Source organism: Odocoileus virginianus, chromosome 33 (genome assembly GCF_023699985.2).
Source record: "Odocoileus virginianus isolate 20LAN1187 ecotype Illinois chromosome 33, Ovbor_1.2, whole genome shotgun sequence".
NCBI lineage: Eukaryota > Metazoa > Chordata > Mammalia > Artiodactyla > Cervidae > Odocoileus > Odocoileus virginianus.
In genome coordinates, this window is record NC_069706.1 from 34,668,147 (window position 1) to 34,680,830 (window position 12,684).

A 12,684-nucleotide genomic window follows, 5' to 3' on the forward strand; every position below is an offset into this window, starting at 1 on the left:
GGGTTGGGGTCAGGGCCAGGCAGACTCTCACAATGGTCTAGAACTCTCTCTCCCTCTGGGTTCTCATCCACTTTTGACTCCTCTCCCTGTCTCAGGGAGGGGAGGAAGGGCCTAGGATGAGTCACTGGGAGGATCTTTCCTCCTGGATTCCCTATTTCTTTCTTCACTGCTGTGCCTGAAGTTCCTCAGAGACCCCTTGGGTGGCGGCCACTGGCCCGCAGCCTCTCCCCCTCCCCGTCCCCACTGAACTAAATGCTGGTTCTGCCCCTTTCTTGGGGCTCGTGTAATCGGGAGAAATGGCAGTGGTTATTAGGTTCTTCCGATGGATTTGGCAAAAGATTAGCCGCTGGGTAAGTTTCAGAGCCCCTTTCTCCCGACATGCTGGGGTGGGAGATGCTGGCCAGTGACCTCTAGGTCACAGAAGCCCCCCACTTCCTCACCTGGCGTCCTGCCCTTCCTGGCCTCCGGTGGCCAGACAAGCTGGGGAGGGAGGAGGTGAGGGATGGGGTGGCTGGGGAGGAGGCCGGGACACTCGCTGCCCCTTCTCCTCTGGGCCTTCCCTTCTCCTGACACTTTTCTCTTGCTCCTCTCCTCTCTTCCATCCCTCCTCTCCCTGTCCGGTTCGTAGGTTTTCTTCTGGAAACACAAATCTAAGTCAGTCATCAAGGATCATACTGACTCCAAGAAAAATGAGTTGAAGGCAGAGAAGGCTTTCAAGGTGTCTGAGACTTTCAAGTTGGCTGAGCCCCCCAAGGAGGCTAAGGTCTCCAAGATGGATGTGTCCCACAAGGTGGTTGACCCCTGCCTGTTAGCCAAGACCACCATGGATGGGGCTGTGGTGGAGGAGGGTCGCCATCGGCGATCACTGTTCCAGCTGCCCCAGGCGGCCGTCAAGTCCGTCTCCATGCTCATGGCCTCCGCCCTGCAGTCTGGCTGGCAGATGTGCAGCTGGAAGGTCAGCACTATGTCCCCTTTGTCCCCAACAGCCCCTCCCTTCCCTCCCAGACCCCCCTTGCTCATTCATCCGGTGGGAATGTAAAATGGTGTGGCCACTCCGGAAAAACCGTTTGGTCACTTCTTATCAGACTAAACATGCAATTATCGTATGGCCTGGTGATTGTACTCTTGGGCATTTATCCCAGATAAACGAAAATTTATGTTCACACAAAAATCTGTACATGATGTTCATAGAAGCTTGATTCATAATAGCCCAAAACAACCCACCTGTCCTTCAAGGAATGAATGGTTAAACTTCACTATATCCATATCCTGGAATGCTGCTCAGCCATGAAAAGGAACAATATTGATACATACAACAACTTGGATGGCTCTCAAGGGAATTATGCTGAGTGAAAACAACAAATCCAAAAGCTTATATATATATATATATATATATATCATATGATTCCACTTACATTATATACCATTCCAGAAATAACAGAATTAGACAAATGGTGATCCGATTAGTGGTTTAGTGGTTTCCAGGGGCTGTGCTACAGAGGGAGAGTTGGGGGAGGTGGATTGGTTATAAAAGGGCAACATGAGGAATCCTTGTGTGGATGGAAATCTCCTGTATCTTCACTATGGTCGTTGGATACATGAACCTGCACATAGGATATAAAATTGGGTAGACTCCAACACACAAAAACACACAAATGAGTGCAAGTAGAACTGGGGAAATATGAGTAAATGCAGATCAGTGGATTGTATTGATGTCAATAGCGTATGAACTAGAGATCTGAAAGATTTTACTATTGAGGGAAAATAAAGGGAAAATCTTTACAAAAGATTTTGCTATTGTAAACAGAATAAGGAATCTATTTCTCACAAGTGCATGTGAGTCTACAATTATCTCAAAGTCAAAATTTTAGTTTAAAAAGGGAAATGTCTAGCTCACCATCAAGTCAATTTATTTTGGTTTTGAATAATGTGTTACTACATTAATAATAATTTTTAAAAGTCCACCTTGGGAATTCACTGGCAGCCCAGTGGTTAGGACTTGGGGCTCTCACTGCTGAGACCTAGGTTTGGTCCCTGGTTGGGGAACTAAGATCCCACAAGCTGCTCAGCGCAGTCAAAAAATAAAATAAAAGTTCACCTGGCGTCCTGTGGAGGGAGGTCAGAAGGGGCCAGGAGCAGAGAGGCAGGAAGACCCACTGGAGGTGCTGCAGTTCAGGTCAGCAGGGAAGAATGTTCTGGATGGGGAGGGAGGCATCAGGTAGAACAAATTAATGGGTTGGAGGGATATTTAAGAGGTAGAATTGTTGTGCCAGGTGCTTGATTGGGTGGTGGTGAAGGAGAGAGACAGACAGAGGTCAAAGCAGGCTGGAGCCATTCACTGGGAGCAGAGCTGACTTAGGGAAGAGAGTGACGAGTTTAGGGCATTGGGACAGGATAAGTTGAGGTGTCAAAGTACATCTTTAGGGAGATGTCTAGGAAGCAGTGGGAAATACAGGCCTGAGGTCAGGAGAGAGCTTTGGGTTGGAGACTGTCCTTCATTTCTCCATGGAACTCTAGTGGGGACTCAAACGTAGGTCAGACATGGTCCCTGGCTTCCAAGAATTTGCGAGCTGGTATTGAAGACAGATGAGTCCACAGAACAAATCGTGTATAAAACGTGGTATAACAGGGCAAACCCGAGAGCAGAGACAGCCCCAGAAGGCTTCCTGGAGGAGGCGGTACCCAAGCTGTGGCCTGACAGAAGAGGAGGCATTGACCAAGCCTTGCTGTTTATCTGCAGGTGTTTTCACCAGCAGTTTCTCCGGAGGCCACGCCGTTCACCTGTGCTCATCTTCTCTCTTTCACAGTCATCTGTGAGTTCTACCTCAGTTGCCTCCCAAATGAAGACCGGGTCCCCCCTGGAGTCGCGAGAGGCTGAGATGCTGCGGGAAGTGTACCTGGTGCTCTGGGCCATTCGGAAACAGCTGCGGCAGCTGGCCCGCCGGCAGGAGAGGCGGCACCGGCGCCACCTCTGGGCCCACACGGGCCCCCAGCCTGACCCAGTTCAGGGTCTGAAACAGGATGCCCGGAGTCCCCTCTAGGGGGGAACCCCACATCCTCAGAAAGCCCCCACCTCACTCTTAGGTAAGGTTGATGGGAGAGGTTAGAGCAGCAGGCCAGGAGTTGTGGGTGAGGAGAAGTTGTCACACTGTCACCTCTCATTGAGACCTGGAGGCCTGGCCGGGGGGTCCCACATACACTCCCCTCCATTCCTTTTATTCAATTTGTAAAAAGAATTATCAAAATGTTGGGAAATAATATCAGATATTTCCGAGTAGATGTAGAGTGTGTTTGTGGGTGAAGGAGGGGAACCTGGGTGGGATATGGGAGGGTGGCCTGAGGCTTCAGCCTAGACACGTGTGGGAGTCATCTCTGGACCTGCTGGGGGGGTGGGGGGTGGCAGTGGAGAGGGGTCTGGCCCTGGGTCACACGCTTCTCAGGGCTGAAGGCCTTTGGGGACTCTGCCCTGCCTGTCACGGTACCAGGTATGGGCACTGGCTCATTGAGGACACGCTGGGAACCGGGTGCTGAGCCCGCGCTCTCCCTGGAAATCCTGCAAGAATGACTGTTGGAGATGCTACGGGGCTCGTCCAAGGCCCCTAGCCGAACGAGACCGCGCTGGAATCTCTGCCTCCGCAGCCAGCCCGCTGCTCTGCCTCTCCGGCCCTCCTGGGCCAGGCCACAGCGAGGGTCAAGGTCGCGCACCTGGCGGCCGCGGACACGCATCAGGGCCAGCGGACCCCCACCTCCCGCTCCCCCCGAGAGCTGCCGAAAACTACATCTCCCAGGGTTCCCGGGGGCGAGGTTGGGCCGCCGCGGGGAGAGGGCCCGGGTCGGGGCCCGCGGGGTCGCGGGCGGAGGGCTAAGCTGGATGTCCACCTGGCGCCTCGGGACGAGCGGCGGGGGAAGTCCGCGGCGATCTGACGCGAGGTTGAGGCGCGGGAGGCCACGCGAGCGAGGGGAGGCCGTGGAGGCGCAAGTCCCCTCTCCCTCCTTAGCTTGCCCTCTTGCCGGGCCACGCGAGGGCGCAGAGGTGGCTCCCCAAGGAAAAGCAGGGTATTTTGCAAGGCGGCAACATTCAGGGATGCTTCCCTGGTGGCTCAGAGGGTAAAGAATCCGCCCGCAATGCGGGAGACCTGGGTTCGATCCTTGGGTTGGGAAGATTCCCCTGGAGGAGGGCATGGCAACCCACTCCAGTGTTCTTGCCGGGAGAATCCCCATGGACAGAGGAGCCTGGTCGGCTGCACTCCATGGGGTCGCAAAGAGTCCGGACGCGACTGAGCCACTAGACACAGAGTCCCCAGGCTTTGGAGGTCGGGGAAGGAGCAAGGGTTGGCGACCGCGACCGCTCTAGGGGGCAGCAGAGACCCGAGGACCGGGGGAGGGACGCTGCGACGCGGCGTCTCGCTCAGCCTGAGGTTAGCTGTGAGGAGGAGGCGGCGGGCGTGAGCAAAGCTGGGAGCCGGGGAGGAGTCCCAGGAACCGTCTGCTGGAAGCACGGAATTCGCTAGAAAAGTCAGCAAGCTCCTCCTGCCCCCTCCCCACCCCCGGCAGCTCTGGCAAAGTTGGGCTCCTTGGCGGGAGAGTGGGTGGCCTATCCCAAAAGTCGGGAGCAGCCCCGGGCTGCCCTGCCCGTGTCCTACGGCCCTGCTACCCCGAGCCTGTTAGCTGGGCACCACACCCCAACGTTTACAGCCCTGGTAATGCCACCCACCCCTTATTAAACACCCACTGGGACTATTTTTATGTCTTGTTCTAAGTGATTCTCACAAATGGCTGCTATGATGACATTATCACTTCCATTTTTTAGAGAGGGAAACTGAGGGACAGAAAGGTCGTGTTTAAGGTCTTGTCACTTTCATTCATCCAACGGAGTCTCGCTCACAGAGGAACATGTTACATGCAAGTTACACACAGGTATATGTTACATAGTAGGTGTTCCATGTGTGAATGTGGTGACTTCTCCAGGCATGAGTCCTGAGTTTGGCCTGAAGCCAGGCAGGGACTCAAAACACTAGTACATAGAGGCTCAGTTCTGGGGCTCTCATCACATCTCCATTATGTGCCAGGAGCTGTTCTAGGGGTGGAGCAAGCCATGGGTCCCAGGAAGCCTGGAGGTTTAATGGGTCCCAGGGCTCTGGAATAGTCCCTCACTGTCTAAGGTCCAAAATCTGCCCTCCCACCCGGTATCCCACCACCCCCAAATCCTTAGAGATGAGCTCCTCCTCCTGCTGGGGATCTAAGGTTTCAGGGACAGGAGGGGAGGATGAAGGACGGCTGCCCCTGAGGATCACTGGTAAATAGCTTTGCAAGTACCTACAGGCCAACAGACTTGCTGCTGTGGGAAGGAATACCGCTCCTGTTCTGTCTTTAGAATGTGAGGGGAGGGAAGGAAGAAGGTGAGTTCAGCCAGCAGCCAAGGGAGCTGCCGGCACCTCCCACCGTCTGTCCCTCTCCAGACTCGATGGAGTCCTGTCTGGGCTTGGCCAAGCGGAGGCAGGAGACTTGTGGGAGAGAAGGGGGTGGGATGGAGGGGCAGAGTCGATGGAACTGACTTTTCCTCGATGTCTCAGTGCACTCAGGCGGCCTCCTTCCTCCCCACCCCAAGTAATCCAGTCCAGAACCGTGGAGAAGGCCCGTGTTGGGATGTGAGGAAGAAGTCCTCAACTCGAGGGAAGGCATACAGGATCTCCTGGGGTGGAGATTTGTGTTGGGGGTGGGGGGGGGGTGGGATTCTTACCCACTCAGCCCTTTCCTGGTAGAGAACAGTGGATAGCAGTGTGACCCCTGGAGAAATCTACGTCCTGGTGAGTGTCTTGAGCAAAAATCTCACCTTGGTCAAAGAAAAGAAAGAAAGAAGAAAAAGGGACTTCCTTGTGGTCCACTGGTTAAGACTCCAAACTTCTATTGCAGGGGGTGTGGGTTCAGTCCCTGGTTGGGGAGCTAAGATCCTGCATGCTGTGTGACATGGCCAAAAAAAGAAAATTCCCACCTTGGACACCTTGCCTTCTTGTCCCCATCAGACCCCAGGCACTTCACCTTCCCCAAGGCTGTTGGACTCCATGAGGCAGAAGTGGTAGGGCTATGGATGGCCCCAGTGGGGACCAGGGGTCTTTATTTTCAAAGCCCTATGAGATTGATTCAATGGTATCATTGACTCAATGGACATGAGTTTGAGCAAACTCCAGGAGACAGTGAAGGGCAGGGTAGCCTGGCGTGCTGCAGTCCATGGGGTCACAAAGAGTCAGTCACGACTGAGTGACTGAACTACAACCCATCATATTAGAGAGGGGGTGCCCTGGAAGTGTGGGGAGCAAAGGAGATTGCTGGTCCCAGATGCCCCTGCTCTATTCCCAGTTCTGCCCCATCTCCCCTCCTCCCTTCATCCTCAGACTTCCTGAAAATGTTGGGTCTTTTCTTCCCTGGGATCCCCCTATAATCTACTCATTACACAGCAAAACATGTCACTCTCCTACTTAAATTCTCCAATGGCTTCCCATCACCCTTGGGAAGAAGCCCAAACTGTCCCCTTTGTTTACAATGCCCTTCTCTCTGATCCTGGCCTGGTGGGCTCCTTACACCTCTGGACTCGGTACAAATGTGGCTACATCTTCGTGGACTCTTTAGAAGTCAGGAGAGAGCCACTGTCAAGGTCGTCCTCTAGCTCTCACCATGTTTTATTTTTTCACAGTACTTATCAGTATCCGAAATTATCGTATTGGTTTCTTTTTTTTTTTTTTTTTTTCTCCATCAGCCCTTTATTTGTGGACCTTCGCCAAGGTCACTGGGGTTTCAGCTCTTCCAGACATCGGGGAGAGTGGTGAGGAGCACCGGGGCGCCTCCAGCACCCCGTCACGGCGAGCAGAAGCGGCCGCAGAACAGGATGGCCCCGGTCTTGCCGTGCTGGATGAAGAAGAGGAAGGGCCGGTCTGCACAGAACCGGGGCACGATCCGCAGGCAACGCATCATGACCACGGCCCCCGTAGCGGCCGCGGCCTCCGTGCCCTCCTCGGTGACCTCCACAAAGGACTTGTGCACGACCTTGGACAGGTGCAGGCCTCGCCCGGACGACATCCCAGTGAAGTCGGCGCGGGCCGCGTCGAAGGCGTCGGTCATGCCCAGGTCTCGGAGGACGCCCTCCATGTCGTAACTCTCCTCCAGAGTGAACCGGGGCAGGAACACCTCCACCTCGTCCTCGGCCAGCACGTCTGGCTTCGTCCATGCGATGAATTTCTCGTAGGTCAGGGCCTTCTCCACCGTGTTCAAGTCAGTGCTTTCACTGGGCAGCAGGATGACCATGTTCATCTCTTGGCCGACGTAGGGAAGCACCAGAATCTGGGTGCTTATCTCTCCAATGTAGGTCATTTTAAAGGTGGCATTCTTGAACATCATTTGCACAGGTTTCTTCACGTTCTTGCTGACTTTGAATGGCCTTTCCATCGTGTGCTCTTTGTTAAACTGTTCATCCCAAATTCCTTTGAAGTAGATGGCATTCACGAGAACCAGACGAGTCATGGGGTCAACTGAATTCGCAGCGAGCAAGTCTCTAATTTTACCGTCTGTCTTTTCGGCCACCCAGGTGTTTATGTGCTTCCTGGACTCCTCCGTAGCGCTGACAAAGTCCAGCTCTTCCATCTCTGCTTGGTAGAACTTGCAGCAGGAATCTTTGAAAGACGAGAGGAAATCGTAAGTCTTCTCTCCAAAGAGCCTGTTGGCGGTTCTGAGCAAGTACTGTGTGCCGGGCCTGTTAACTTCGCTGAGAAGTTTCTGAAAACCCTGGTGGACATATTCACCTCCGCCGCTGCTCATGCTTCGTGAAAGGGTCTGGGACATCTGGGCTGCGGTATTGCCCCTGGCCCCCACGAGGACCATGGCCAGAGCAGAGGAGATGCTTAGCGGCGAGAGAAACACATTTTTCGAGTTGTCTTCACCCAGCTTTTTCAGAAGGGTCAAGGCAAAGGTGCCGTTTGCTTCTGACAGCGCATCCATGGTGGTGAGTCGAGCGCGGTCTGAGAGGGTCGGGCGGAGACTCGAGAGGAGCGGAGCTGGAGTCGTATTGGTTTCTTTACCAGTGTACCAGGGTGGCAGCAGTGGATTGCAGTGGTTCAGAGCATGGGAAGTGGTTTACTCGAACACTTCCTGGACGTGCAACCTTGAGTAAGTTGGTTAACTTCTCTGAGCCTCGGTTTCCTCATTTGTGAAGTGGGCATGGCAGTAGTGCTGGTGTCATAGGTCTGTCACGAGGGGCAGGGAGATGACTGGCACGCCATAAGGGCTTAATAAATGTTACCTGCTATTATGACGCTACTGGCTACGATCTGCAGTTTATGATTACTATTTCCATGGCCTAATACAGAGCTGGATGAACCAGCAAGTAAACCTTCACCTAGAGTGAGGAAAGTGAAGTGAAGTGAAGGTGCTCAGTTGTGTCCGACTCTTTGCGACCCCATGGACTGTAGCCTGCAAGGCTCCTCTGTCCATGGAATTTTCCAGGCAAGAGTACTGGAGTGGGTTGCCATTTTCCTTCTCCAGGGAGTCTTCCCGACCCAGGGATCAAACCCGGGTCTCCCGCATGGCAGGCAGACACTTCTACTGTCTGAGCCACTGCTCTCTGGTAGAGGGAACACCACTTTTGGAAGTGACAAAGAATGCCCTGTGCAGTGAAGAGCGCTTGAGCGAGAGTCATGAGACCTTGGTCCTGGGACGTCCCTGATGGTCCAGCAGTTAAGACACCATACTCCCAATGCAGGGGGCCTAGTTCTATCCCTGGTCAGGGAACTAGATCCTGGATGCCCCAACTAGGAGCTCGCATGCCCCAATGAAGAATCCGCCTTCCACAGCTAAGACCTTTGTTGTTCTGTCGCCCAGTCTTGTCTGACTCTTTGGGACCCCATGGACTGCAGCACACCAGGCTTCCCTGTCCTTCACTATCTCCCAGAGCTTGCTCCAACTCAGGTCCATTGAGTTGATGATGCTATCCAACCATCTCATCCCCTGTTGCCCCATTCTGCTCCTGCCGTAAGACCTGGTGCAGCCAAAGAAGTTAATTTAGAAAAAGAGAGAGACCTTGGTCCTGGTCTCAGTATTGCTGCCACTTTGCTATGGGGCTCTACTGAGTCCCTCTACTTCCGTGGGCCTCAGGCTCTTGAAATAAAATGATGGGTTGAACTGACTGATTGCTCAGCTCCCTGCCAGCTTCCAAGGGGTCCAGTCAGGTCCTGTGCTCCCTTTGTCCACTGCAAACTCTTCAGAGTTGGCAACGTGTGATGCCTTCACCTCCCTCAGCTCTGCTTCCTAACAGTTCAAAGTTCAACGGGAAGAGTTGACCTGGGTAAAAGATTCTTGGTTTAAGCCTTTGAAACCAGAGACAGAGCCTCAACCCTGGACCTCAGATCTTCTTTCTACCCCTGTCCTTCCCTCCCCTTCAGCCTCATCCATTTGTGTATTTGAGCCCCAAGGCAGGGAGGAGAGCCAGCCCTGCCTGAGCCACACCGTGGGCTGGGAACGGGCACGAAGGCCTTGGCCTGAGACGGGCAGACATGGTGTGTGTGCAGCTGTAAGCACACATGAGCATGTGCCCGTGCATACTGTGGGTCTCTGTAGTTATATTTTAACTTGTTCTCGTTTTCCTCTCATGAGTGGCAGGACTTTGATTCACTAGTCCTGCATTCTCTACCCTCTATTCGAGGGAAGAAGTCACCTGTCAAATGAGATGTTAGTCTCTAGGACTGTCGTGGGGCTAGCTTCCTTGGTCTGCCCTCCCCCCGGCCCCCCAACTATGCCCCTAATCCGCCAGGACGTGAGGAGGGAGGGGGATGGGAGGGGTCACCTCTGGGACCCAGAGGGCTGGAGCTTCTGCATGGGGCCTGGAGGGCAGCAGGCCTGGGAGCAGGTGTTTCTGGTGATGGCTTCATGCTGAGTCAATTTGCCAGTGCTGTCCACTCCTCCTGGAGCTGCCTTTCTGCTCACTGGGTCAGTCCGGGGGACTGGGTAGGCGGCTGGGAAGATCTCCAAGGGAGGGGCTCTCCCCTTCCTGTCTTCATCCTCTTTGTTTCCGAAGCCGAGCCCACCCACCCCACACCTGTCTCCCAGCTCACCTCGGATGCTGTGTCTATCTCCCCGTTAAAGCTCAGGCTTGGCCTTCTGCCCGTCTCCCTTTCCCTCAGTGCCTCCTGGAGCAGGTGGCTGTAAAGGGGAAGGTTCCAGAAGGCGGGGCTTGGTCTTTTTGAGTTGAGGGAGGAGTCTGTGCCTTGTGTAATGAGGTGTGGCCTGAGCTGGGCTTGTCCCAGCTGGGCAAGGTTGGTTCCCTGGATGCAGGGAGGCCTGCACCTCTCTTCTCTGATTTCTCGCCTCTTAAGTTGAAGACCCCTTTGCTTTTCCTTTACTGTTTACACACGCTGAAAATTCTTCCACTGGGCTGTGGATCCTTGCTAGAGACCTGCAGAGTTTGAGTTTGTATTCTGGAACCAGACTGCTGGGTTTTGAATCCTGGCTCTGCCACTTACTAGCTCTATGACCTTGGGCAAGTTGCTTAACCTGTCTGTGCCTTAGTTGCCTCACCTATAAAATTAAGATGATATGGGAAGAATTTTTTTTTTTAAGAACGAGAATTTTAAAAAATATTTATTTCTTTTTTTTTTTTTTTTTTCTTTTTGAAAAGGGACTTTATTGTTTCTTCTTCTATTTCTACTAAATTTATTAATATTTATATTTTTGGACCTGATTTGGATGTTATTGATAAATAATTTCTAATAAAGAGCTGTGTGTGTCACTTTACTTTTGTATATATAGCTTTGCTGAGAGAGAAAAGAATTTTGCATTACCCAAGAAGATTTAACATACACTGATACTTGTTTCTTGTTGTCATTCTTTTTTTTTTTTTTATGATGCAACAATAGTTAATATTTTTTTTTTTCTTGGAGGCTAATTACTTTACATCATTACAGTAGTTTTTGTTATACATTGATATGAATTAGCCATGGATTTACATGTATTCCCCATCCCAGTCCCCCCTCCCACCTCCCTCTCCACCCGATCCCTCTGGGTCTTCCCAGTGCACCAGGCCCGAGCATTTGTCTCATGTACCCAACCTGAGCTGGTTATCCGTTTCACCCTAGATAATACACATGTTTCAATGCTGTTCTCCTGAAACATCCCACCCTCGCCTTCTCCCAGAGTCCACAAGTCTGTTCCATACATCTGAGTCTCTTTTTCTGTTTTGCATATAGGGTTATCATTACCATCTTTCTAAAGTCCATATATATGTGTTAGTATACTGTAATGGTCTTTATCTTTCTGGCTTACTTCGCTCTGTATAATGGGCTCCAGTTTCATCCATCTCATTAGAAGTGATTCAAATGAATTCTTTTTAATGGCTGAGTAATATTCCATGGTGTATATGTACCACAGCTTCCTCATCCATTCGTCTGCTGATGGGCATCTGGGTTGCTTCCATGTCCTGGCTATTATAAACAGTGCTGCGATGAACATTGGGGTGCATGTGGCTCTTTCAGATCTGGTTTCCTTGGTGTGTATGCCCAGAAGTGGGATTGCTGGGTCATATGGCAGTTCTATTTCCAGCTTTTTAAGAAATCTCCACACTGTTTTCCATAGTGGCTGTACTAATTTGCATTCCCACCAACAGTGTAAGAGGGTTCCCTTTTCTCCACACCCTCTCCAGCATTTATTGCTTGTAGACTTTTGGATAGCAGCCATCCTGACTGGCGTATAATGGTACCTCATTGTGGTTTTGATTTGCATTTCTCTGATAATGAGTGATGTTGAGCATCTTTTCATGTGTTTGTTAGCCATCTGTATGTCTTCCTTGGAGAAATGTCTGTTGAGTTCTTTGGCCCATTTTTTGATTGGGTCATTTATTTTTCTGGAGTTGAGCTGGAGGAGTTGCTTGTATATTTTTGAGATTAATCCTTTGTCTGTTGCTTCATTTGCTATTAAAAAATATTTATTTCTTTATTTGGCTGTGCTGGGTCTTAGTTGCAGCATGTGGGATCTTTTAGTTTTCTTCTGATCTTTATGCCTTTTATTTCCTCTTCTTGCCATTTTATGCTAAGACTTTCAGTATAACATTGAATCAGGATGGTAAGAACAGACATCTTGCCCTTTCCTTTCGTAGGGGCCAGGTGCTCAGTTTTTTATCATTAAATATGTTAGCTATAGCTTTTTTGCAGATGCCTTTGATCAGCTTGAAGGAGTTGATTTTTACTCCTAGGTGGCTGGAAGTTTTGTCATGGTAGATGTTTTGTCATGGTAGATGTTTTGTCAAGGTTTTTCTGCATCTATTTATATCATTAAGTGATTTTCTTTCTTCAGTCTTTTAGTGTGCAAATTACATTAATTGATTTTTGAGCCACTCTTGCTTTCACAGAATAAACCCCACTCGATTGAGGGGCATTATGTTTATTGCTGGGTTTGACTTGCTAATATTTTGTTGAGGATTTTTTAATAAGTAATGGTCTGGGTCCTAAAATTTTTTTTAATAATTGTATTTGTTTATTTTTGGCTGTGATGGGCTTTGTTGCTGAGGGGACTTTTCTCTAGTTGCGTACAGTGGGGGCACTCTCCAGTTGCGGAGGGCCGGCTTCTCATTGCAGGGGCTTTTCTTGTTGCAGAGCAGGGTCTCTAGGGTATGCAGGCTTCAATAGTTGGGGTATGCGTGTGCGTTAA

General features: G+C 51.2%; 2 protein-coding genes and 1 long non-coding RNA gene across 3 annotated transcripts; 1 reads left to right on the forward strand and 2 right to left on the reverse strand.

Annotated features, from left to right (window-relative positions):
* Positions 1–263: 263 nt before the first annotated feature.
* On the forward strand, positions 264–3,277 carry SPACDR (sperm acrosome developmental regulator). The gene is made up of 3 exons (XM_020909548.2): positions 264–350; positions 629–955; positions 2,808–3,277. The coding sequence occupies exons 1-3, from the start codon at positions 297–299 to the stop codon at positions 3,039–3,041; spliced, it is 615 nt and encodes a 204-aa protein (XP_020765207.1). The 5' UTR covers positions 264–296; the 3' UTR covers positions 3,042–3,277.
* On the reverse strand, positions 1,444–10,207 carry LOC110147815 (uncharacterized). The gene is made up of 4 exons (XR_002316971.2): positions 10,098–10,207; positions 5,741–5,833; positions 2,099–2,195; positions 1,444–1,604 (listed from the first exon to the last, which is right to left on the reverse strand). It is a non-coding gene; the product is annotated as an uncharacterized lncRNA (long non-coding RNA).
* LOC110122234 (serpin B6) lies at positions 6,723–8,064 on the reverse strand. Its single transcript, XM_070460325.1, has one exon. The coding sequence runs from the start codon at positions 7,987–7,989 to the stop codon at positions 6,853–6,855; it is 1,137 nt and encodes a 378-aa protein (XP_070316426.1). The 5' UTR covers positions 7,990–8,064; the 3' UTR covers positions 6,723–6,852.
* Positions 10,208–12,684: the final 2,477 nt, after the last annotated feature.